The sequence below is a fragment of the Miniopterus natalensis genome, chromosome 2 (assembly GCF_054644295.1).
Source record: "Miniopterus natalensis isolate mMinNat1 chromosome 2, mMinNat1.hap1, whole genome shotgun sequence".
Lineage (NCBI taxonomy): Eukaryota > Metazoa > Chordata > Mammalia > Chiroptera > Miniopteridae > Miniopterus > Miniopterus natalensis.
The window spans coordinates 6,949,796-6,974,880 of record NC_142082.1 but is presented as its reverse complement, the minus strand read 5'-3'; the positions used below and the strand labels follow the sequence as shown (position 1 = coordinate 6,974,880).

Genomic DNA, 25,085 nt, shown 5'->3' with positions numbered 1-25,085 from the left:
ATTATCTAAAATTTTTTAAGCATGTAGAAAGAAAATGCCAGCAAAACTTTGGTTTTAACCCAAAACATAGAACTGCATTTTAGGTGAAAATGAAATAGGCATGGCCTGTGAAGTTTTTATAGTGTTTACACCACCCTCTCCCTGTTCCCTGCTCCTTTCATGAGGTGATCTACAGACTACCTGGTTTGGAATATTTGGTAATTCAGTGCAGAAAATTAAGGTCACAGACAAAGTACAACAACTTTTAATACACCGTTAATACTAATGATTAAAAATTATTGCATAGTCTTATGCATTTACCCTAAAACATTTTCTGAAAGTAAATTCTGAAAGAATTATATAAAAGACAAATAACCCTTTAAAATGTGGATGCCTTTACTACCTCGATCTTCTATCCTTTTTTGTCTTTTCAGTACTTTTGTCCATTGTTTTCTCATTATCTCCCCTGCACTTGGGGCAATACCATTTCCCCTTTGGTTTATAGGTCAGTGAAACACACGAAAAGTGAAACCACTCAATTGGACACTGTTCATTATCACATCCGATCATCTCCCCATAAGACACTTGGTTACATAAACAGTATGTAGGTTCATTGGGATCTATTGCAAACTCAACAGGTGAAGCTTCCCTTTCCTGCTTGGCCTTGGAGCGTTTCTTTTTCTTGGCTGACTTGGATTTCTTTTCTTTAGGTGGCTGATCATCACAGTCTTCAATGCCATTAGTCATGTGACATAAATCACGGCTTTCACTGGTTCGCTGTCTTCGGGGTCTCCTTGAAGATCTTTCTGGTTGGCTAGAATCCGTTTTTGCTTTATCGGAGGCTCGTTCACTTTCAGCAGGATCTTGAAAACACTGTGAATGTAGCTCCATTTGCCTTGCCCGATTTTCCACCAATTCGAGCATTTGTGTAACGATCTGAATTTTTTCATCTCCCAGTTCTTGACTATTGATTAATGCTCTCTGGAGATGCTGCTGCAGGCGTTTTTTCTGGTTTGAATCATCTTCTTTCTTATATTTTTCATAGACGTCATCAATTTCCTTTAATGTTTCTAAAAAAGGAAAAATCAGACAGTTATTATGTGTTAGCACATATAGCATTTTTAAGTTAGTTATCTTTCACAAAATTGAGTTAGAATGAATTCAAACCATAAGATCGCATTCTTCTTTAGTATGTGTACATTAAAAGTATTTTATGAGCCTGTCCACATAAAATACTTTTGATTATTAACTAGCCACACATTTCATTTTTATATATGGTGTTTTTAAAAAAATTGATTTCAGAGAGAGGAAGGGAGAGGGAGAGAAACATTGATGATGAGAGAGAAATACCGACTGGCTGCCATACTGGGGATTGAGCCCACAACCCGGGCATGTGCCCTGACTAGGAATCAAACCATGACCTCCAGGTTCATGGGTCCATGCTCAACCACTGCGCCACACCAGCTGGGCAATATCGATTATTGAGTATTAGAGTTTTGTGATCTTGCTTTTATTAGTTTATTTCTAAATATACTTTTATATTGGATAACATATGGTCTTTGTATGGGAAATAATGTTTTTTTAAACATTATTTAGAAATAAACTAATAAAAACAAGTATTAATAATCAAATGTATTTTATGTGGACAGGCTCACTGTATGCCACTTTAGAGTCTACCTAGTGCCAAACTCTCTTTACTTAATTTGAACCTCAAAACAATCCTGTATATAAAACTTACATGCCAGACTCCAGCTGTAAAACTTAAAGAAATTCAAGGACTAGGCTGCAGATTACTGTCCAAATGCATTTAGAGGATTTACAGTTCAATCAATGACTTGCATGACTCCAGAGAGACACATTACACCTTTACTTTCCTATCATATCCCTGGACTTTCTTAAAGCAGACAGCAGCAGCTCTTAGCTTCCCATCATATTAGTTTTAATGGCTCGTTTACTTTGTCACATGAGAGATGATTCTGAAACCTAAACTATTTCCAGAGTAGGTTTAGTTCATGTTCTGGCATCAACTGACTAAGCTACTAACAGAATTACAGTAAAGTCAGCATTGGATCACTATGCTTTTATAGATAACTCAGCAGCTGAGTCTCATAGCATTTGGAACACATTTAAATCAATTAAAAACAGCTGAGTCACTAGAAGGTACACAAAAATCTGAAAATACAGCTCCAGCTATCACCAAAATTTACATAAGATTAGTTTTTATTCAAATTTGTTCTATTTTTTATCCTTATGGGATTTAACACTATTTGAAAGACTTCTGTCTTACTAAAGGTAGAGAAAGAAAAAATTAATTCTAATTTATCCCACCACGTGGCAAACCACTGTTTTATATTCCAATATCATTATTCTATATGATAAGAACAGAAATGTTAGGCAAGTAGCTCCTCCTTGGAAATTGTAGGTACTCACAATTGGTGGACAACTGTTTAACCTCAGATACATGACAAAGTGGCACTACACATTTGAGGGTACTCACACTTGCATAGCATATTTTAATTTGTATTGTGTGTTTTTTTGTTTGCATAGCATATTTTTAAACAAAGACTGATATTTTTACCTAGCTCATTTGCCCAGCTAGGTATGTAAGTGGATTTCTTAAAAACTTAATTTTTCACCAGGAAAAATAAGGAAGTTGTATATTTTCCCCCACCCCCCACCCAAGACACACAAAATTTGAAGGTAAAAAATAAAGGAAAACCTTATTTCAAATATTCTTTATCTAGTAATCAGGGCTTAGAAGCTAATTATATCATACCAACACAATGATACTATACATGAAATAAAAATTCACATTTTTAAGACAATGTAATTATCAAGTGAAAGGAGGAGGTGAGACCCTTCTATGTGATGAACATTTTCTCATATAATTCCCACAGCAACCCCATGAGGAAGCCATCACTTCCATATGTAAAGAAAATGAAGCTCAAGAGATAGCAACTCCAGACTTTTAACTCTGCCAGATCTGTATGTCTGGCTCCACCATTTAAGCATTTTCTACCTAGCAGAAAGGAAGGCACTTGAAATTAGTATTAAAGGTTATTTACCCAGGAAATTATGAACAAAAATATTGGAACAAAAACTGAGGCTCTCTAATAACCATATCCCATAATAAGTACTTCATTATTGTAAAATTTTCTTCATTGCTCTATTTTTAATTTTTTAAGGTTACTTTTAAGATTCCTCAGTAATTTCTAAACTGTCTCAAATAGATAGGGAATTTCTTTGGCTGCTTATTTAATTTATACCACTAAATATTACAGTATTAGATCCAAAATGAGAAAATACTTTAAAACTAGCAAAGAAATAAGAAAACATGAATTCTGAACCAAGAACACACAAGTATTTAAAGCTTATAAATACAAAACTGAAAGCTGAACTTAGTAAGAATGTGCAGAGTGAAAACTAGGTCGTCTTTCTATTATTAATCTTGAAACTAATCACAATCTTAACACAGCTGAAAATTTTTATAATTTCTCACTTTTAAGGCCTAATAACTGTCTATGTTACCAGAGCTACTTATGACAATTCTAGATGGAAGATTTCCCTATAACAGACTGTCTGTTCCCAATTCAAATGAAGAAGAAAAAAAAATAGCTTAACTTTTGTGAAGGCAAATACAGGTATGTGTCTTTACAGAAACATGAAAACCTTCACTATAGAGTTATCAAAAAGCTAAAAATGCTGAATATACAATTCTTAAGCATATATGTATCGTTTTAAAGTTACAATGTATGTACTGTGTGTGTGTGTGTGTGTGTGTGTGTGTGTGTGTGTGTGTTCCAAACTGTAGAAAATACCTTTGGAGAGCTTTATATGAAAAGAATAAAGTTAAAATAGTTCAAAAACAAGTCTGGCACCTGAAGTAGCCACGCTGTGGAGTCAAACATTCCCCACCTAATTGGACAAGTTATTTAAACTCCCTGTAAATTTTAACTTATCTGTAAAATTTTACTTCATAGTGTTATTGTGAGGATTAAATGAGATAATGTCCGGGACCTGACATAGCAAATGACACGCAGTAAGTAATCAATGTTAATTTCCTTCCCCCCTTGCGGAGATCAGTCCTATCAATCATGGATTCGGAAGGCAGAAATAAAGTATAGATTTGAAAACAGAAACATTTAAGTATCTTAATATGCTAAGGGCCTGAAAATGCCGCCCCAGAAGTGGGTTCCTTAGAGACTAAATCATAGGATTTAATGACGTGTCTAGAAAAACAGGGAATGGGTCCAAGAAATTATCTCTTTAAAGTCCGTACAGCTGTTATGTCCAAGGTCTGTTTCTTGACTCAGGGTTATTAAAAGCACAACGGCTCCCCATTTAAACCTCTCCCCTCCTAGCAGGTGAAGGGTCCACCATTAGTGGATGATAAACGACAGTCTGTACGAAAGGCTGATTCCCTGTCCTAGCTCCTTGGGGCTGACCACGGAAGGTGTTTTTTGCCTCATCACTTAAACTTGGCGGAGGAGGGAGGGGTTCAGAGACGCCAGACGGTTGCCCGGTCAACCACCCACTTCCTCCTGGGACCCGGAAGTGAGGCCAGAACCGGAACCTACGCGGTCCCAGGGTCAGCGAAGCTCCCAGTAGCTGACTGTCCTCGTCACAACTGAGTGGCTGAGAAAGAGTCGAAGATTCTCAGCAAACGTGCCCTACACCCCAACAGTGACTCTGCTGGGGACGAACTAACGTCCGGCGCGGCTCCGACGCCCGTCCAACCGACCAGCTCCACCCAAGCCTTCCCGCGACCAGCCATTTTCCTGGCGGGCGGGAGCGCGCGTCCGCGCCCCTCCCAAGTCTACGTCACGCCCTCCGGCCACGCCCCCAGGAACCAGGGGCCCTCCCCGCCACACACACCCCTCTTCCTCTACGCGCGGGGACCCCTCCCCTTTTAACCATTTGGCTGAAGGAACTGGGGAAGGGCTACAGCCCGGAACTCTCCCTGGGGCGGGAGAGGAGAAGGGACTCCCCGGTGGCCGAGCCGGGAGCGGAGAGCGGAGGGAGGGACCTCCCGGGAGTCCGCCTTCGCGGTCCTCTCGCCCCCTCCCCCCGCACGTTCCAATGCATATGCTCAGGGGGTGGGGGCCCAAGGGGGCCACGGGAAGGCAGGCCCCGGAGCCCGGCGGGAGCCCGGCCACTCGCTCCCCGCAGCCCGCCGCCTGGCTGCACGCTCCCTCGCCTGGGCCGGAGGGTTGCGGCACCGGGCATGCCAGCGCCAGAACAAATGCTACTTAAAATGGCTGATTCCCCTCCACGCCAGCTGCAGCCGCCGGGTCTGCAGCGTGGGCTGACGAGCAGCCCCCACCCCCACCCCGGAGACCCCACCAAAGTCCTCGCCGACCGAGAGGGGGAAAGGGAGGGCCGCGAGCCCGCTCTCCTGTCCCTCGCCCCGGTCCCACACACCAGACCCCTCTGTGCGCTTGAGGAGACTGTCACCGGAGGCAAGGAAAGTGTCACTTCCTCGGGCCGGCTCCGAGCGACCTGCGCGGAGGCCAGCGGGTCCGAGGGAGGGAGCGCCCGCGCGGGCAGCGCCGCGGCCCCCTACCTTGATATTTGTTGTCCAGCTCCCGCAGCACGGACACGTTCCTCTGCATGTCGTGGGGCAGCGACTCCACACACTCGAGGTAGTCCTGCACGTAGCAGGTGAGGAGCCGGCTGCGCTCCCCGGTCAGGATCGCCGCCGACGAGTAGAGTTGCTGCTGCTGCTGCCCTAACATCCTGCCGCCGCCGCTGCTCCTCGCCGCCGCCGCCGCCGCCGCCTCCGCATCCAGCAGCCACACATGCAACAGCCACGGCCGCCGCGGCTCCTCGGCTCCGCAGCCCGGCGCCGCGGGGACACCGGCAGCCGCTCAGGAGGGCACCGCCGAGTCCCCCGATCTCCACTCCCCCCAAAAGAAGCCCTCACTCCCCGCCCCCGCGGTAACAAGCCAGGGGCGGGGCGAGATCAGGACTCCCTCCTTTTTGTCCTCCCTCCTCTGGACTAGAGCAGCGGGGATCCCCCCAGCGAAGCTGGCGCCGGCGTCCCGGGCGTTGACACGGCCTGTCCCCCTCGGAGTCCCCAGGTGCTACCGATGCCGTCTCGCAGCGCGGATCCCCATGACAAGCCCTCCGCTGCCCCCTTTCCTCCCAATCACCCTCCGAGCCTGTCGGAGAGTCTCTCGCTGGGCTGCCCCCGCCCCTCCGCGGCGGCCGCCACTGCGCCTGCGCAGGACTCACTCCTAATAAGGCCGGGGGCCCGCCTCTACCGCCCGGCCGGAGGGTTCGCATTCTCCCGCCTTCCCTCCGCCACCCGGGCGATTGGTCTGTCAACTCTCCGCCGGCCAAACGGCAGGCCGCGCCCCGCCCCCTCTTAAAGGAGAAGGACTCGCGGGCCCACCTCTGCCCAGGCTCTGAATGGGACTTGAGAGGGAAGGTGGCTGACCCCTTCCTTGCGTCCTTCCCACTGGGAGTGGGAAGCTCGGCCCGCGTCCCTCGGCCCGCAGTTACCGACGTTTTGCCCCTCGGTGGATCAAGCGCGGCCCCTCGCGAGCCTTAAAAGGAGCAGCGGGCGGCCGCTTCCCGCTGCAACCGGGTGTGAGTGAGGCCTGAGGGGACTACGGGACCCAGCGTGCAGCGCGCGCCGCTCCCGGCAGGCGCCGCGGCCGTGTTCCCGCCGGGCCGGCCGCCGCCTCGGGGCTGCCCTCGGGCTCCGTCCCTCCTCCCGCCGCGGCCCTCGGGCTCCCGGGGCTGCGGGGGGGGGGGGGGGCTGATCGCGGAGGTAGGCGGCGCTCCCGCGGGCCCCCCTGCGCTTTCTTTCTGTTTCGTTCGGCCGGCATTTTAAATCTCCCTCCCGGCGGCCGCGTGCTTCCGTCCCCCAGCGCCCCGGGGTCTCGCAGGTGCGGCCCGCCCGCCGGCGCCCCGGGAATCCCGACTGCCCCGGGAACGTGTTCCACCGACAGACCACCTTTAAAAAAAAATTTTTTTCCCCCCCGTGGGGCAGAACGTTTAAGCACTGAACGTCGGCGAGGGCTTTCCGGTGGCGCGAGGGGCACACCGACACCTCTTCATGTATTTTTACTCTCGGACCCCAAACCACGGGGCGGGAGGGAAGGCGGGGAGCGCGGGCCGGACTGAACTCACCGGGAGGCAGGCCCACGGCCTTGAACTCCGCGTTTGATGTCTGTGCCGTGTTCATGGAAACGCCGAGCGGAGGAGCTCGTTTCAATCCCAGATGGACACTCGGCATAATTACGAGTGTTTGTGGGGGGAAAAAATGGGTGTAAGTAGAACGAACACGAGTAATTTTAATGGAATGCCTAGGTAAACAAACCTGCAGTGAGTAGTACTTTGGAGTTAAAAAACAACACGTGAGCGCGTGGTTCATTTGGGCTCTGGCGGCGGCGGTGCACCTGCATTGAGAGCACTTTTGAAACAGCTGTTAACACGAAGTAACCATCGATATGGAAAGAGAAATCTAGACCTTGGTCTAGAGGAGATTTTAAATTTCAGCCCCCCAAAACCAGCCCTGCAGGGAACTCGGCGTCTCGGGGACCGCGGGACGCGGAGGCCCCGGGGCGGTCGGAAGCTCAGCGCGGGCGGCGCAGCGCGTCGCGTTTCTGACAAGCGGCTGGGGGTTTTGTTGTCATTCTCTAACTCTTTCAGATTAAGCAGTCTTGTAAAAAAAAAAAAAACAGTCGCTGTGAGTTGAAATTTATTGCTTTTTATCCGTTTTTGTTTACTCATAAGTTTGAATCAGGTTTTTATTAAAAGCCCCAAATAATGCAAGGTGCGTTGTTTTTTATTGATTCAGGTTAGACACTGAGTGCACGGATGGATGATGGATTTTATTCAGCCTGCGAAGGGATCTGCAGGCAGAGAAGACACGTGTTAGAAACTGGAAGTGAGGAAAGGCAGTGATGCAGAATATTTATAGAGTACTCCCTCCAGGAACCCAGAGCAAGATGCGAGGAAGGAAGGATGAGTATGAGAATAGAGACCTTTTGTAGTGTTATTTTCACGTTTCGTAATTCTGTTGAACAGGCAGAAAGGAAGCAAAAAGTGTAAAATAGTGATTTTTTTTTTTTCATCTTGTATTGGTCTAAACCTATAAAGAGTACTCCCAGATGGTAATATGTGTATGTATGTGAGTTATTTCAGACACGTGCTTTTCTTGCTGTATTAATTTTTAAAAGTTAATCAGAGGTTTGGCTTATTCCTGCCATACTTGTGAAAGCATACTAGGGGGAGATGCACTCACATGGGGAAAAAATCACCATGATTCCCAAACTCAACTTTTGGCCTTGGTGATTTATCATGTCCTTTTCTTCTCAGTGATCACTTAACTGGAAATTTGGCGCTTTTTCATACTGGGTTCCCTTATTCTGTTAAATGCAATATTTAGAAGTTCCCAGTTCTCATCCTGGCCCAGTAGCTGAGCTGGTTGGAGCCTCCCAATCAGGGCACATATAAGAAACAACCAATGAATGCATAAATAAGTGGAACAACAAATCTCTCTCTCTCTCTCTCTCTCTCTCATAATAAATAAGTAAAATAAAATTTCCCAATTGTCTGCGACAAGTTAATTGGTGATGTTTAATCCTATGAATAAAGCAAAAAAGATATTTTATTTGCTCTTCAGTATATTTTCTACCATAAAGTATCCCTAAAAAAAAATAACTGAAATCCACAAATTAGAAGTGTCTGGGATTACCTTAATTTCTAAATTAGTTACTTTGAGAAGTCCCTGGTAGGGAATGTTTATGCTTCAAAACCTATGTCCTACCGCCCTTATTTATTCGGAGGGCAAAGTAACAACTTCAAACTCGGTTGAAAACTAGCAAATAGTTCTGAAGGACTCCTAAAGACACCTGAGAAAATTCAGCTACTGCATGAATCAGGCCAATTAAATTTAAAATCTTTTACTTTTTTGATTTTTAATTTTAAAAACTTTGTTGTGGAAAATTTCAAACACACAAAGTAGAGGTAATAGTACAATAAATCCTAATTTATACTATTCACCTAGCTTGAACATTTATCAATATATGGCTAATATTATTTCATCTATGATCCTCTTACCCTTGTTGGATTATTATCATTTTATCTGTAAATACTTTAAATATGAAAGCATAAGAGATAACTTTAAAAACCATCTACAATACTATTATTCCATCAAAAATCATTACTATCATTTAATATCCAGATAATTCAAATTTCCCTATTGTCTCATTAATGTCTTTTTTACACTTGGTTTGTTCAACAGGATCCAAGCAAGTTCCACACTTTGCATTTGGTTAGTGAAGTCCTTTCTAAACCAGTAAGAGGCCGTTAATTCCCTATTTAATTCAGTGAAGCACATAGCAATGTTTTCCTAAGGAAGAACATTGGATGTTTGAATGGTTGTAAAGCACTGTTAAAAAGAGAGGGAAATTCAACAAAATCACTTTCAACAAAATCATCATATTACAAGGTCACCAATTGATAGCCCACTGTAGAAGTGTATCTAATGCAACTAAATAAGTCCTTAAAAATCCAGGAGTTTGTATTAATTGAGAGTGTAATTTGTTCTACAAAGCCTAGTGAAGCATTTTAAATTGTACTGAAAAAAACAAACTTTTAAATCAATTCATTAGTACAGAAAGCAACTAAAACTGTCTGCATTTCCAGTGAGCTCAGTTTTAAAGCGTGCTTAATTGCATTATTGCATAAGTAGTACACACTAATTGTAGGGGGGAAAAACCCACAGAAAATAGAGCTAAAGTGAAGTTTTTTAAAACACTACAAACTGTAGATAACTCTTCCCAGTATCTAAGTACACCCCAAATATAATTACATTTTAGTTTTTTGCTTTAAGGAAGCATTAGCTAGGACCAAAGGACACAGTTAAAAAATACCAGGCTCTCGACATAGACTACAAAGCTGAGCAATGTCAGCTGGTACGTTTAGTTTGTGGGGTAGACAGCACAAATTTCAAATTGGTGCATACACACAATCCTACTGTGGGTTATAGTACTGCTCAGCATGTAGAATGACTAATAACTGCAAAAGATGATCCTAAAATATTTTTTAAATTTATCTTTATTGTTCATGGTATTACATATAACCATTTCCCCCCCACCCTAAAACATTTTAATGAAGGAACTGAATGGGACTGAAGTCGAGAGAAAATTCAGTATAATAAAATATCCCCATGACCAAGAAGAAAAACATATTATCTACTTTGGATATCCCAGAGAGAAAAAATAAACACATATGGTATACTTTGCATATTGTTGACCGGAAAAACATTCAAACATCCCTGGATGGTTACCATAGTTACTTGAGCCATTTATAACATCAAGATGGGGAACTAGGTCACAATATTGAAGGAGTTTGAATTATGCAATTATGTTTCCTAAACAGGGGAAAGGGTTTAAAATTTAGGGAAGAAAGATATGTTCAGAGTTCTAACTCTTGTCTTATTTTGCTGCTGAAACTTAAAAGTTTGTCCAAAATTAAATAGATATAAATTTTTCAACCTTTACAAATGTAAGGACTAGATCCATAAGTGTGATAAATGACATGCCAACACATTCTGTCATTGTAGACACTCCTGTATCTTAGTGAGCTATCTTACCTTAAAATGTTTTTATAGGTAATCAGTGAATCTGACAATAACCTAGCATCTTGAAGTAGCCCAGCCCCTGTAGATTAAAGCTTTGACCTCTAATCTTCTTTGAAAACTTGAGATTAAAGTTTAATTTAGTGCCTGTCAGATGCTACTCTTAATTTTAGAGATTTTCCTATTAATTTCATCATATGGACAGAAGAGTGGTGGGAAAGGAATATATTGAAAGCTGTGGTAGCATAGACTTCACCTCCTTAAAATTAAGTGTTCTGTTTTTTTTTTGTTTTACTAGTAAGGGGTTATTAGTAAAAGATGATTTCATTCAGGAACCATGTCTATTGTATCAGAACCCTGCGCAGTGCTCAATCAATAGAGGTTGGATAAGGGAAAAAGAAAAAAAAAGCATTTCAAGGTTGCACAGTTTCAGATGGTTATTTTTCATCTCATGATCAGTGTAACTCAGACATTTTATAGCTACAAGTAATCTTAGATCAGTGATTTCCCCAGAGGAAGAGAAAGCAGGCAACAGGCAGCAGCCTCACTGAGTAGCTGGTAGTTGATAACCAGCATGTCTGTAGGGATGGGGAAGAGGTTGAGGATCCCTAATGTACACCACCTTAGGCCAGCATTTTTTTTTTTACAGGTGATAATATGGGGACCCAAAAAAGTTAAGTAATTTGCTGAGGGTCACATAGCAATTCATGAAATAACTGTATACCTACAAAATTAAGAGTAGAACAGCCCGGCTGGGCGTGGCTCAGTGGTTGAGCATCGACTTAGGATTCTGGAGATCGCAGTTCGATTCCCAGTCAGGGCACATGCCCAGGTTGCAGGCTCGATCCCCAGTTGGGGGTGTGCAGGAGGCAGCCAATTAATGAGGACTTTCTCATCACTGATGTTTCTATCTCTCTCTCTCTCTCCCTCTCTCTGAAATCAATAAAGATATATATTTTTTAAAAAGAGTAAAACAAATACCAGTTAATCATATTTTCTGGCTGATAATCATTGGAAAGAAAAAAAGTACCCATAGCAAAAAAATTAAGAACTTGGGATATTATAAAACTTTGGAAAAGTCTTGCAGCAAATTTAACAAAATTGCCTCTAAAGGAAAATTAGAATTTCCTGAACAATAATATTCAGAATATCACAAAAGTAAAAGCAGTATTAGAAACCCAAGTCCTTTAGACTTAATTTAATTTCAGCAGCAAAAGCCTTATACTATCAGCTCTGGCTGAAGTAAGAATGGCCTTTTAAAAAGAAACTAATGCTACTGGCCAGGAGTTTTTGCTAAATCTTTTTTCCTTTTAAATGATTCTAATTGATTACTTAATGAGCCTTTATTGGGGCTGTGTAACTGTGGTGTACATTCCAGATCCTTTAGCATAATGTCCTTTGACCACATCTTCAGGGAGAAGACTTTGTAGAACTGCCTGAAGTGACAGCAGAAATATTTGCTTCTGGTGTCTGGCTAAAGAAAGTATTAGAATTAGAGGGACTTTTCAAAGATCTAAAAGATCTTTGTATATGAAGAGTATTAGAGGCTAAAAAGCTTTCTGTTGTGGGAAAAATATAAGAATCAGAGAAAGAAATGATTATTTGAGCCATTAATGGCAATGTAAGGACTATGATATATAAATTCTGTCTATGGAAACTACTTGTGCTACTTTTATTTATTTATTTATTTATTTTATATCTTTATTGATTTCAGAGAGACGAAAGGAGATGGAGAGAGAGAGAGAGAGAATCATCATTAATTGGCTGCCTCCTGCACACCCCTGACTGGGGATCAAGCCCACAACCCAGGCACATGCCCTGATCAGAAATTGAACCTCGATCTCCTGGATCCTAGGTCGACGCTCAACCACAGAGCCATGCCCAGCCGGGTGTGCTACTTTCATTATAATAAAAAAATACAGCTATAATACTGTAGGGTTGGACTAATGGCCTATCTAATCTTATCTTTGAAAACCGGATGTTGATTTAAAAGTACAAAAATAATTCCAAAAGAACCTAGTTGCTTCTTTACACAGTGCTATCTTTAGACTATCCCTAACTTTCAGGTGAAGTATCTCTGGAAGAAGAGTACAGCAATATCTACTGATAGTAGTTGTTTCTGATTTAGGGCCTGAGAATCTGGAGCTGGAGGGAGACTTAGTTTTCACAAATGTCATTTTGCACATTTGATTTTACTGCTATACATATTCCTTTAACAAAATATAAACTTGATTTTAAATGTAAAAGAAGCAAAAAAATAACTTTCTGTGCCTCCTGGAATAACAAAATGCATATGTGTATTATCTTCTAGGAAGGGAGCACAGAAGTAGATCCACTAAATACTTAGATTTAGTTCACCTTTATGAGAATTGTTCTACTGTTAGTAATGTCTCTACTTGCATACTGGCCTACTAATTGCACTTATATTATTATACAAAATTAAAATGAAGAAATACCACAATTGGTAGATTTGAAACTTTTGAAGACTTCCCACATTAGGAACTAATCTAGGCAGTTCAGGCTCAGAAACACATTTTTTGGGAAGATTTTTAGCAGTTTAGAAGTTTAGGAGTAGTTTTTTCTCGTTCAGTATAGCCCTCAATGTGTTGAGCTTTCTTAATTTTTGTGCGATCTCACTTGAGTACTTTAAGTTAAGGTGGAATAATTTTTGCCATTTTTAAGCATCAGGTGTTTGAAAATTCATATTAAGGTTGTTACGTGTTAATGTCATCTATAACTTCTGCCTGTGACCCCAGAAGGGACCTATGAAATATGTTCACCCGAGAAGAAGTGTTTCTCTGAAGTCTCATTGAACTGTGGTCTTCTCTACAGGATCGGGATTTAGCAGAAGTGTCTAATGAAGAGGAATGTGTACGTGGATAGTAGTGGAGAGAGCAAGGAGACTGGGAGAGCCCGGATGGCATGCAGCACAGAGGAGGAGGTACAGGGAGCAGCTAGTAATGTTTCTGTTGTACAGCTTGAAGAACTCCAAGAAATTGATTATATCCCACTGAGGATATTTTTCAATTTGGGATAGAAACTAATTTATTTTCCAATAAAATAGGTATTAGTAGATAAATAACATATAGGAACAGAGTGACCTGAGTGGTCACAGTACCTCCTAAGAGACATCTCTTTAAGAAAATCACTCGTCAGTGTGTGGTGGTGCTTTCTAGGAAAGAGTGGGAGTGACAACTCTGCTGTCGTGAGTAATGGCCTGTGGGCAGAAGGAAGGAGAAGCAAGAACAGAGCAATTAACAGAAATGAGGAGAAAGAGAGAAAAACTCAGGAAGTTTCTAGGAGGTAATAACTGGGTTCAGTGACTATGTTTAGGGAATGGGAGAAAAGAGAAGTCATCTAGGGTTTTGGCTTGGGCCACAGGTAGATCATGGCAAGGCTGTGTGAAATAGAACATCCAGGAGGCAGAGCAGGTTTGGGGGAAAGATACAAATTTAAATCATACAAGGATTATAACCCTATAGTTTTGACACTTTTGGGCTCTATTAATCTTAGGCCTCTTATTTCAAACAGCATAAAGTACTGTTTCCTATAGGTAGCCTGCTTGTTTGTAAAGACCAGCCAGCTATAGAAACTGGAGTCTAGGGATGTGTTTGTTGGGAAGGTTAGACTAGAAGAAATGCTTTAGAGATGTAGTGGTCTTAAAAATACCTTCCCACATGCCAGGACTTAATTACCTTTGAATTATTTCTCTTAGTAAGCCAGGAATTGGTAAAAGGTGAAAGCAAGGATATATAGACCCTTGTAAGGAAAAAGGTAATGCAGCAGATCTGGTTGCCTATTCCTGCATGTCTCTCATGTCTCTAAGGGAACCATGATTGACTCTTGGCCAACCCTGGGAATTTGGCTCTTGGATTGTTCTTTGTGTTAGTGATAATTTTGTTATATCCACCTGGGGCAATGGATCATGCCACATTGTCAAGTTGCTTTGCACAGACGTGCACCTGGTTCGTTGTTGGAGGCCTCAGTTTCAGTTGCCGTGGCTGACTGCATAGCAGAATGTGTACATTAACAGCCCTCCGAAGAACTCTTGGACCTTAGGACTCAAATGGGCTTCCATAGGCAGACACATCCTGCACATGCCCGTGTAGCGTCAGACAAAGGGCATGGGAAGCCCGTGCTGAACCTCTGTGGACTTCACCAGCGCGTCTTTTCCCTGTTGCTTCTGCTCTTTGTCCTTTGCTGTAATCAGTCTCAGCGTGTTTATAACCTGCTATTGAGTCTTGTGAGTCTTCCTGGGATCACCAAAGAAAACAGCCATATACAAAATACTGAATAAATTTAAAACCCAATTTGTCCATCCAAATCTTGATAGAATTCACTACAAAAAAAAGTAGTCAACATATATAAGTATCTGCTGTGTGTGGATTTATACTAAATCAAATCTTTGGTCCATGTCCAGGAGGCATTTATAGTCTCTATAGGGATATAGTCTTCTATAGACATATAAAGTGTTGGGAAAATGTTTAAATGATGATAAATCTCAAGAAAGCTTGACTGCTGTGAAGATACAGGCATGAGTAGAAATAAAAATAAAAACAAATTATCAATAAATGCAGAAACAGGGTGGAACAAAAGAATTCTTGTTGACTATGAGTTTCTTAATCTCTTTTATATGCCTATTTGTGCATTAAAATACTATTTTTGAAACTTCTGTAAAAGAAACCTGTGCTGATGTATTATAGAATTGTACCCCTGAAACCTATATAATTTTATTAACCAATGTCACCCCAATAAATTCAATAAAAATAATTATAAGAAAAAAGAAACCGGTGTTTATTTTGGGTTGCACAAATACTCCATCCTGGAATAAATTTGAAATATGCACCCACAGATTTCATTTTCAATTTAAATAAGACCATTGCTGTCCTTGTTCTTGTTAAGCTACTAAAACCTTGCTTGTATAAGTAAGTAGTTAAACACTGAGGCAAAATTTTCATGTTTGCCTGTGAGTAGCAGGATACTCTTCTTTTGCAGATATCCAGAACTTGTGTGGGGAGAGATCAGGAATCTTATCTAGAGTGTACTATCAGACTTCAATTGACAAAGTTCTTTCTCCTCTCAATGTCAGGTTCTCAAGCTGAGCAGGAGATTCTGAGAAAAGGTCCCTCACCTGGTCATTCAGTGGTTGGTGTTGGAAGGAAGGGAAAACATTGTCTCATTTGTTTGCAGTTCTTCCAGGTAGTTTTCAGTAAGATTTGAGACTGATATCTTTCCTCACTCTTAGGGCCAAACAGTAGTGGAAACATTTCAAGATTTTATCATGATTTTTCCAAAACCCAAGAATCTTGTTACTTGGAGTCAAAACATTTCTCTCTGGCCTCAGATACATGTTCAACTAGATCATGTGATGAAGTATTTGCTAAATAGTTTTGGCTGACCTTTATCTTCCGGAAAATCTGGCTTACTGTTTTCCCAAAAGTATGCAAGTCACCTGTCAGTTCAAACACCCAGATTAAGAACTCTTCTTTGCTAAGCCGCCGGATTTTCCTGTGTATCAAGAGATTTATGTGCCCTTATCCAGGTTTTCACAGTTTTTAGAACATACTCAAGTGAACTGGCTTTTGTTTAAATGCAGTTTACCAATTTTGTAAAATCACTCAGAACTTTGGCATTTCATCTTCACGAGGTTTTTACTTTCAGCAACTCTCTGTGAAGAAAGCAGTGTGTTGTGACACTGTCGGGCTTTCCTTTCTTTCCAGGGGAGGTGAAGCTTCTTATGGAACCATCCTTTCGCTGGACACCATCAGCACAGATTGTGAACACAGTTCCTTCAAGACAGAACTTTTGTTTCCATAAAGGAAAATACTAAATGTAGCTTGGTCTTTGCTTGTTTCAGGTGGATCTTCACAGCAGGCAAGCTTTCTTGAGATTTATCATCATTTACAAATCTTAGCAATGCTACACTGTGATATTTATTGGTAAAATCTGTTTACTCATCAAACTGAATGGAGACACTTGTTTTCAGTTCATTATACAAAACTTTTCAGCATCATGGGACATGTCATCACTACGTTGACTGATCATTCCATTGAGAGTAGACTCTTCAGTTTCTCTTATTGAATCTTATCCTAGCATTTTACATAGACTCACCAACTGTGTGACTTTTCCTTTTCTGAGTAATAAGTTCTGCTACTAAATCAATTACTTCTTGAGCCTATCCCCTGAAAGTGACTTTAAAAAACAATAAAACAATAACAAACTTTACTCCCTTTGTTTTGAGTTTCCAGTAGCCATTTGAATGAATCAGCACCTTTATTATCAAACAGCTGTGATTTGTAGTTAAGTTCTTTTCAAAATTTTTGGAGCCGTTGCTGCATTGTTAAATTGTTTGACAACACACAGTGAATAGGCCAGCTTGGATTACCAGCCCACTTGAAACCTGTTGATAAGTAACTTTTTGTATATTCTTCATTTTATTAGCACAGTGAAAAGACTTAGAAAGTTGTAATTAGTCTTAATTACAGAATTGTGCATAGGTTTAGGCCCAGAATGTTTCTCTTTAATCCCATATATTTTCCTAAAGCCATATTGGCCCTGGCCGGTGTGGCTCAGCTGGTTGGGTATCCTCCCAGGCACCAAAAGGTTGCTGGTTGATTCCGGGTCAGGGCACATGCCTGGTTGCAGGCTCGATCCCTGGTAGGGGGTGTGAAGGAGGCAGCCGATCGATGTTCCCCTCTCATCATCAATGTTTCTCTTTCTCCCTCTCCCTCCTCTCTCTCTAAAAATCAATAATAATATTTTTTTTAAATAGCCATATTGGACCATCAGACATTTAAAAAAATCAAACACAAATATAAAACAGGCATAATAAAAAAAACTAAACAAGAGAAACACAAGCCCAAAAAAGGTAACAATTTACTTCTCTTCACAATCCACATTTTGCTACCTTTACATCAGCAAAGCAGCAGGGTTGGGCAGCTGAGTCACAGTGCATTCAAAAAATTCCTTCTGTAGCCCGCCGGCATGGCTCAGTGGTTGAGCGTCGACCTAGGATCTAGGAGATCGAGGTTTGATTCCCGGGTCAGGGCACATACCTGGGTTGTGGGCTCGATCCCCAGCAGGGGGCGTGCAGGAGGCAGCCGATCAATGACTCTCTCATCATTGATGTTTCTCTCTCCCCCCCTCTCCCTTCCTCTCTGAAATCAATAAAGATATATATATATATATATATTTTTATTGCTTTTTAAAAAATATATATCTTTATTGATTTGAGAGAGAGGAAGGGAGAGGGAGAGAGAGATAGAAACATCAATGATGAGACAACCATTGATCGGCTGCAGCCCGCAACCCGGGCATGTGCCCTGACCGGGAATCGAACCCTGATCGCCTGGATCCTACCTAGGTTGATGCTCAACCGGCCGGGCAAGATATATATATTTTTAAATTCCTTCTTTAGAAATTTCTCTCCACCATTCTAACTGGTGGAGCTTATTTACCGCTGTCAGTCGGTGGCAGGTATGGAAGATTGGGGGAGTTGTCATTCAGGATGGAGAGGCTGATACCATCTTCCCCTCCACCTGCAGTAGTGCTGACCACTGATAAGGTGGACTCCCTTATCTAGAGTCAAAAACTCACAGAACAGGCTCAAATGAACACTGCCCTGTGCCCTCTAACAAGTGGTAGCTGTCACTGTGAGGGCTGGCATTGCACTGTGCAAAGTTTTTGTTTGTTTTTGTGTGTGTGATCCTCACCTGAGGACGTTTTTTCCACTGTTTTTCAGAGAGAGTGGGAGTGGGGGGGAGAAAGAAACATCGACATGAGAGAGACACATGGATTGGTTGCCTCCTGGGGATGGAGCCTGCAACCGGGTACGCGACATGCCCTTGGCTGGAGTCGAACCCAGGACTCTTTAGTCCGAGGGCTGATGCTAACCACTGAGCCAAACCGGTTAGGGCACGCAGTGCATTTTTTTACAAAATGATTTGTTTTCAATCACTGGCTCTTGTGGAACCACTGTTGACATCTTACAGAACCCAGGGTTCCCTGGAATTCCAGCTGAGAACTCAGTGCTAGTGCGAAGCTAGTGCGGTCGAGTGGGAACTACTTTATTGATGTGGGCAAAGGAGGCCTCTCAGGAGAGGTGCCTTCTGAATTGAGACTTGAAGAATATGATCAATCAGGGTCTTAATCTAGACTCTCCAGTTTCTTTCCAAGTTTATTTTTATTCATCCCCCTCATTGTTTTGTGATAATGGAAAACATTTAAGTGTAGGTTGAAATGAATTCAAAATCTTTTGGGTATATATAAGATTATGTCACTCTGAATATTGTTGGCTTTCTATCCAAAGACAGGAAAGCTCCAGCATTTGGGGAAGACTCAGCTACTGGTTTTTTGTAGGTGCTTTTTTATGGGTGGGGTGGCGGTGCTGCATCACATAACTGCACTGTAGTGCATATGTGTAAAGTATGTATATATAATATATATGGATATAACATGACTCTGTGTGTGGTGTGTGCAATTGGCTCACATGGTTGTAGAGGCTGAGAAGTCCCAAGATCTGCAGCCAGCAGGCTAGAGACCCAGGATAGCTAATGGTTCCAGTCCGAGTCTGAAGACCTGAGAACCAGGTGAGGCGATGGTCTATGTTCCAGTCCAAGTCCATGTCCAAGGTAGGGGAAGACTGATGTCCCACCTTGAACCTTCCGGCAGAGAGAGCACCTTTCGTTCTACTCAGGCCTTCAGTGAATTGGACAAGGCCGACAATGGGCTTTCAAAGTCCACAGATTCCAACGTTAATCTCGTCCCTCAGACACACCCAGGGTAATGTTTAACCAAATATCTGGGCGCCCCTGTGGCCCAGGCAAGTTGACACATAAAGTTAATCATCACAACACTCTTACATATACTGTTTCCAAATGATTGTTGATTATGCATGCTACTCCCAAATTTAGTTATCTTCTGTGTTTACCTTTGAACACTTAAAAATGTTTTGAAAGTTGTAATGAAATAAGGATATTCTTTCCAAATAAAGATTTCTTTCTTTGAACTACACAAAACTGGAATTTGTAAATTTTCTTTTTAAACCACCTGTTTTTAGAATTATACATAGTATCTGGAGTGAAGCACGCTGTCACGTTCCTCATGGACACTTCCCTTTGAACTCTTTAGGACTCTTGCATGAAATTTTAGGTATTTAACGTGACTTTTTTTAAATGCCTAGGATGGATCTAACTTATGGCTATGAAGAATGTACAATCAAGTGTTTTAATAATTAGATGTGCCCCTTGGCTATTTATCTAACCATACTTGAGAGCTATAGATTTAAGATGTATCTTGCTCAGTAGTGAGAAGTTATTTAACATTTATGAGGTCGGGCAATACTTAAGTTAGCCATGGAGCACTTACTTCATAGCTATTCTAGCTTCATTGTGGCAAAATTGCAATTCTACTCTGTCTACTGTGCCCCTAAAGAAATCTTGGAAAACTCAACAACTTGTTTACCATTGCAGCTGAGATTTTACTGCCATTACTTGACTCTTAAGAGAGTCTGTCTTATTTAAGGACACCTGGAGTAGCAGGAGGCTCCCTTATTAAACCTTTAGGATTACACAGCAAAGACTACTTGTGATCCAACATCACTTAAAATAAGTGTATCAGCCTTACAGCAGTTATCAAGCTGTGTGGCAGAACTCATTTTAAACTAGCAATTTCTGCAGTGTATCTTGCTCAGAAGCAAGGCAGTCAACCCTTATCACTTATGAAGTTAGAAAGCCAACATTTTTAACACCTTGCTGACTGGCTGTTTCGAGCCAGAACTCGCCTGTGTGGCCAGCTTCTTTTCCGTCATGACCGGTCAGCAAGGTGTTTAAAATCACTTAAATTAATGTAAGTGCAAACACGAGTTATCTCATGGCCACTCAGCAACGTTCAGAAATGGAAACACATGTACAGTGTGACCAGCCAGCAAGGTGTTGATAGGGGTGGCTGTGGTGGTGGTGGTGAATTCAGACCTCCACGTGGTAGGCAAAATAATGGATGCCCAAAGGTATCCATGTCCTGATCCCTAGAACCTGTATGTTACATTACATGGCAAAGGAGAATTAATGCTGCAGACAATTAAAGCTGGTCAGATGATCAACTAATGAGATGATCTTAAAATAGTGAGATTATCCCTGTGAACCCAATGTAATCAATCACAGGGGTCCCTATAAGTAAAGGGAGGCAGAAAAAGTAGGAGAGGCAAAGATGTCAGGGTCAGAAAGAGATGTGACAGCAGCAGCAGGATCAGTGTGATGCAATTTGAGGCCCCAGCCCCCCACTGCTAGCTTTGCAGCGGGAGGAAGAGGATCTTGAGCGGAGGGATGCAGCAGCCTCCGGAGGCTGGAAAAGGCCGGGAAGGAGATTCTCCCGCGGAGCCTCCAGGAGAGAACACAGAGCTGCCAATACCTCGATCTGTGCCCAGGGAGACCTACGTTCCATCTAACCTACAGTTTTGTATTAAGCCCCAAACTTGTGGTAATTTGTTATAGCAGCAATAGAAAATCAATATGCTGTTGATGTTATTTTAGTTTATCAGCTGTAGGTTAAAGGCTCAGCAGGGAAGCTGGGTTTTAATGTATTATGGCATGGATTCCCTTACAATAAAAAGGGACAGAATTTAAATTCTAAAAAACCACCAAAGTAAACAAATTCACAAATCTGTCATGGGGACAGATTTGAGCTGACCTTGTTCCAAGGTACCACTCTTCCCCACTTTCTTTCATACTGACAGGAATCAAAAGGGGTCAAGCAATTTTTGCTTTTGCACTTTTCTCCCAGAACCAACTCCTCATTGAAATTTATGGAATGTCTGACTTCTTAAGTATTATCTTCCATGGTTTCAGACTGTCTTTAGGCACTTCTATGTTTGCTCACATCAGCAAAAGAAAAAAATTAATAGAGCCAAGAAAAAATTAATAGAGCCAAGAAAAAGATGCAAGGGAAACTGAGCGAGAGTGGGTTTACATCAAATGCACGGGAGCAAACCTGATGTAACTAAGGGATGTATCTGTAGGCAAGACCACAGAGCAGCTGAGTTTTATTCCATATCTGCCTGGTTCCTGAAATTCCCCCAAGGTTTGAGAGTAAAGAAAAAAATCCTTAACCTAACCAAAGCAGCCTTACTTCACCTGATATTTAATTTTAGGCTATTATCTTGAAATAATTCCCTATATAGACAGCATCAACAAATAACTTTAGCATATGCTACCTCCAAGAAGTTCATTAGAATTTATACATTATCCATGCTTCACAGACCACCAATACTTATTTCAAATTATTTTAAAGTAAGATTTTTCTAATAAATTTACTCACACAACCACCTCAGGGATTCCAGAACTCCAAGGGACATTATTCATTGTATCAAGTGGCATCCATTATACTCCATGTGAATGGTGCCCCCTGGTGTTGTGCAGCTCAACAGCTCTGTATTTACAGTCCCAAAGCCTTCAGTATTTCTCACTCAAGCCTCTTCCTATCTCTTGGACCCTCCTATGGTGAAACATTCTTTGTGTATAGTCGGGGTAAACCAGGAAGGCTCATTAAGTGAAAACTGTCATTAGTTCCACCACTGCAATTCTGACACAGGTAAAGTTCATGCTATAGAGGTCAGGGACCCACGTCTAAAATGCCTGTTTCCTTTAAAGTTTACTTCTTTAGAAACTTTCTAGTTTAAATAAAATTTCTCAAATTTTCCTCAAAGTGATTATTTTCTGGAACACAGAAAACAAGTATCACGGGACAGCATGTCTCACTGGTGTTCACACTCAGTGCCCCAAATTAGAACCAAGGGTTGTTCATTCAGTCTTCAACATTTACTAGTTCTGTGACTTGAGGGAAACAATTCATAATGGTCATCAGTTTCCTCATTTGTAACATGATCAACAATACCAACCCACCTCACAGGGTTCAGGAAGGCTTAAACAAGATGTAAACATCATGTGGTGGGTATAGAATAAATGGTAGCTATTCATACGGTGAGTTCTTGCAGTGCTGATAGTTCTGGTTTTTGACCTAGGTAAATGTTATACGGGCATTCAGTTAATAACTTGGTATTTATATACAAATGGACCTCATGGGCTCCTGCAATTATATTTCACAATTAAAAATAAGTGGTAGCTGTTATTTAATGTTAATTTATGTCATGGTCCCTTAAATGACCTGAGTCCCTACTAATTACAAATTCTAATATGGCATATTACTTAAAAACAGATGTTTCATTTTGTAGCAAACAGGTGGCTTTCCTCCTACATCCACTCTTAGTACCTGTTGCAGAAGGAAGCTGGCTAACTACACTGGGCCTCCTGGCGGCTAGCCCCACTCCTGCTCATAGCCCAAAGAGGTGCTGCAGGAATTGAGAATGGAAAGTAGGAATTATATGTCCTTATGACAATTATCCCAGCCAACGGCAGCACTGGCAGGCCCCAAGAATTTGGGTTAAAAACTCGACACCACCATTCTTCAAAATCAACTTTCTCACACACAAAAAAAATAAAAAAAATCCTGATTTTAGCACTGTCAAGAAAAATCAGTCTCAGGACATCATCTCTAGCTTAAAAAAAAAAAAAATTCAGTTTCCCATCTTACTAATCCATTTAGTCACTAAACGTGATTGCAAATTATTAGGATTATTTTTAAACAAACTTTAACTGCACCCATATAGGATAATCCCCTAGTTGAGACTATTCAAAATGTTCCAGTACCAAGGAGAAGCATTAATAAACAGAAGAGCTATTGGTGTGACTCATCTCAAGGGAATGAGGCTTTGAAGGTGTTGTGGTCACTAACAATAAGCAAGTTGAAAACCAGTTTGAGGGGGATTTTCTGAAATTTTAGCGTTTGGAGAAGAAAGGTAAGCAATACAACATAGTAAAAGCTTGGGCTCTGGAATCAGATAGGGATTTGTAATCGATCTTTGATCAATTTTTTTTTCTTTTAGTTTCTTCATCTGACAAATGGGCCAAATGAGAATAGCTAACTCATAAGGCTGTGAGGAAATCAGAACGCATGTATAAGCTGTAATAAACTAAGGTATACTGCACTATAGTGGGCACTTCACGTGTATTATCTTGTTTAATCTTCAATGTTCTCTGTGGCAGCTATTAGTCCTACTTTACAGATGAAGCTTAAAGGTGAAATTCCCAGAGGGAGCCTAGGTTCTCAAGAATAAGAGATTCCAAAACTTGCTTTCTTCTACACTATATTATCTTGAAGAATTGTAAAATATGCATTTTTCTTAAATCATGAATTCTTTAAAATTTTATTATTTCATAAGCTTTTAATAAGTTTATAGCAAATAAATGTTTACAAATTAAACAATATTTGTTTTTACACTAAGCAGCTCCCTCCAATTCTACCATATCAAAAGGTTACTAGACTTTAAAATATTTTCAATAATCTTTATATTAACTTGAAACAAGCCAATTTAGAAAATTACTGACCTAATTAGATACATTATAGAAATGTATTCTTTGTAATATTTGGCTTGTTTCTGACACTCATTGTCCCACAAAATACACATGCCAAGACTAAGAAAAGAGAACTAATTAAAAGTGCTTTCACACATTCATGTTATTCCTTCTCAAAACCCATTTATAGACTATGGACATAACTGTGATATCCAATTTAACATTTTCAAGTCAATCATTTTTAAATATTATCTGGTAAAATAAAAACAACTCTTATTATTTCAAGTATATAAAGTACCCTTATCTATTATTTCTAGAATATAAAATAGGAATAACTTCTAAATACTTATGTTTCCTATTTTAGTATAACTGGCATGAGAAAGGTTATTTCTTGACTTTTCTCTGTACATTATCACCATTACTGCTCAATGTGAAGCATCTTGAAAGCCAGAAGAAAAGCCACAAAGATAATGAAACATGTTGGGCCAGAGTTTGAAGAAAAATGAAATATACCACGGTGGAGTAATACAATTAGAATCACCCAAGACACAAAAACAGGATTCCACTTCATTGCTAACAAATGTAGTTCAAATGAACAGCTTCATTAAAGAGCTGAGCATGGCTCTCTAGTCCTCCCAGGATTAAGATTTGTAAACAAAAAGACCATCCAGTTCTAGATCTGCGAACTGTACCTTCCCTACTCATAAAGGTGTAAATCAGCTATGAAAAATTACTTGGTTGTAATTTACAATGACTAGTAGTGGGAAGTTTATTTGCAGGAATTGGTTTGGACTTAAGATGAGAAAAAAAACACAACTTCTTGAAAAGGTAAAATAGCTTAAAGCATTTAATATCTAAACAAATCAATCTGTTAATAGCAGTAGTCACAAAATATGCTTAATATAGAAACCCACATTTTATGTCTTTTAAGAAAAAGTGTAAATTGTATTTTACCTCAAAACATAAATTATTAACCCACTTAAAGAATCTGCAGTGGTCAAAATCATGGTGAATTTTAAACAACTTCGGAATAAAATAACCTTAAGTACTTTAAACTGCTTTATATCTAAAAATGCTTACAACTTCTCATAAAAATAGTCTGAGGC

The 25,085-nt window shown here is 41.0% G+C and overlaps 1 protein-coding gene across 1 annotated transcript; it reads right to left on the bottom strand.

The window, feature by feature from the left end:
* Positions 1 to 228: 228 nt before the first annotated feature.
* Positions 229 to 6,082, bottom strand: ING2 (inhibitor of growth family member 2). The gene is made up of 2 exons (XM_016218303.2): positions 5,543 to 6,082; positions 229 to 1,049 (listed from the first exon to the last, which is right to left on the bottom strand). Exons 1-2 carry the CDS (start codon positions 5,712 to 5,714, stop codon positions 379 to 381), a joined length of 843 nt encoding a protein of 280 aa, XP_016073789.1. The 5' UTR covers positions 5,715 to 6,082; the 3' UTR covers positions 229 to 378.
* Between the last annotated feature and the right edge of the window lie 19,003 nt (positions 6,083 to 25,085).

What these genes read in the sequence shown, in the direction of transcription:
- ING2 (XM_016218303.2), bottom strand. Translation starts at nt 5,714, where the DNA reads ATGTTAGGGCAGCAGCAGCAGCAACTCTACTCGTCGGCGGCGATCCTG. An exon ending in GCTGGACAACAAATATCAAG is followed by an intron (nt 1,050 to 5,542) that starts GTAGGGGGCCGC and finishes TTCCTTTTTTAG; the next exon opens with AAACATTAAAGGAAATTGAT.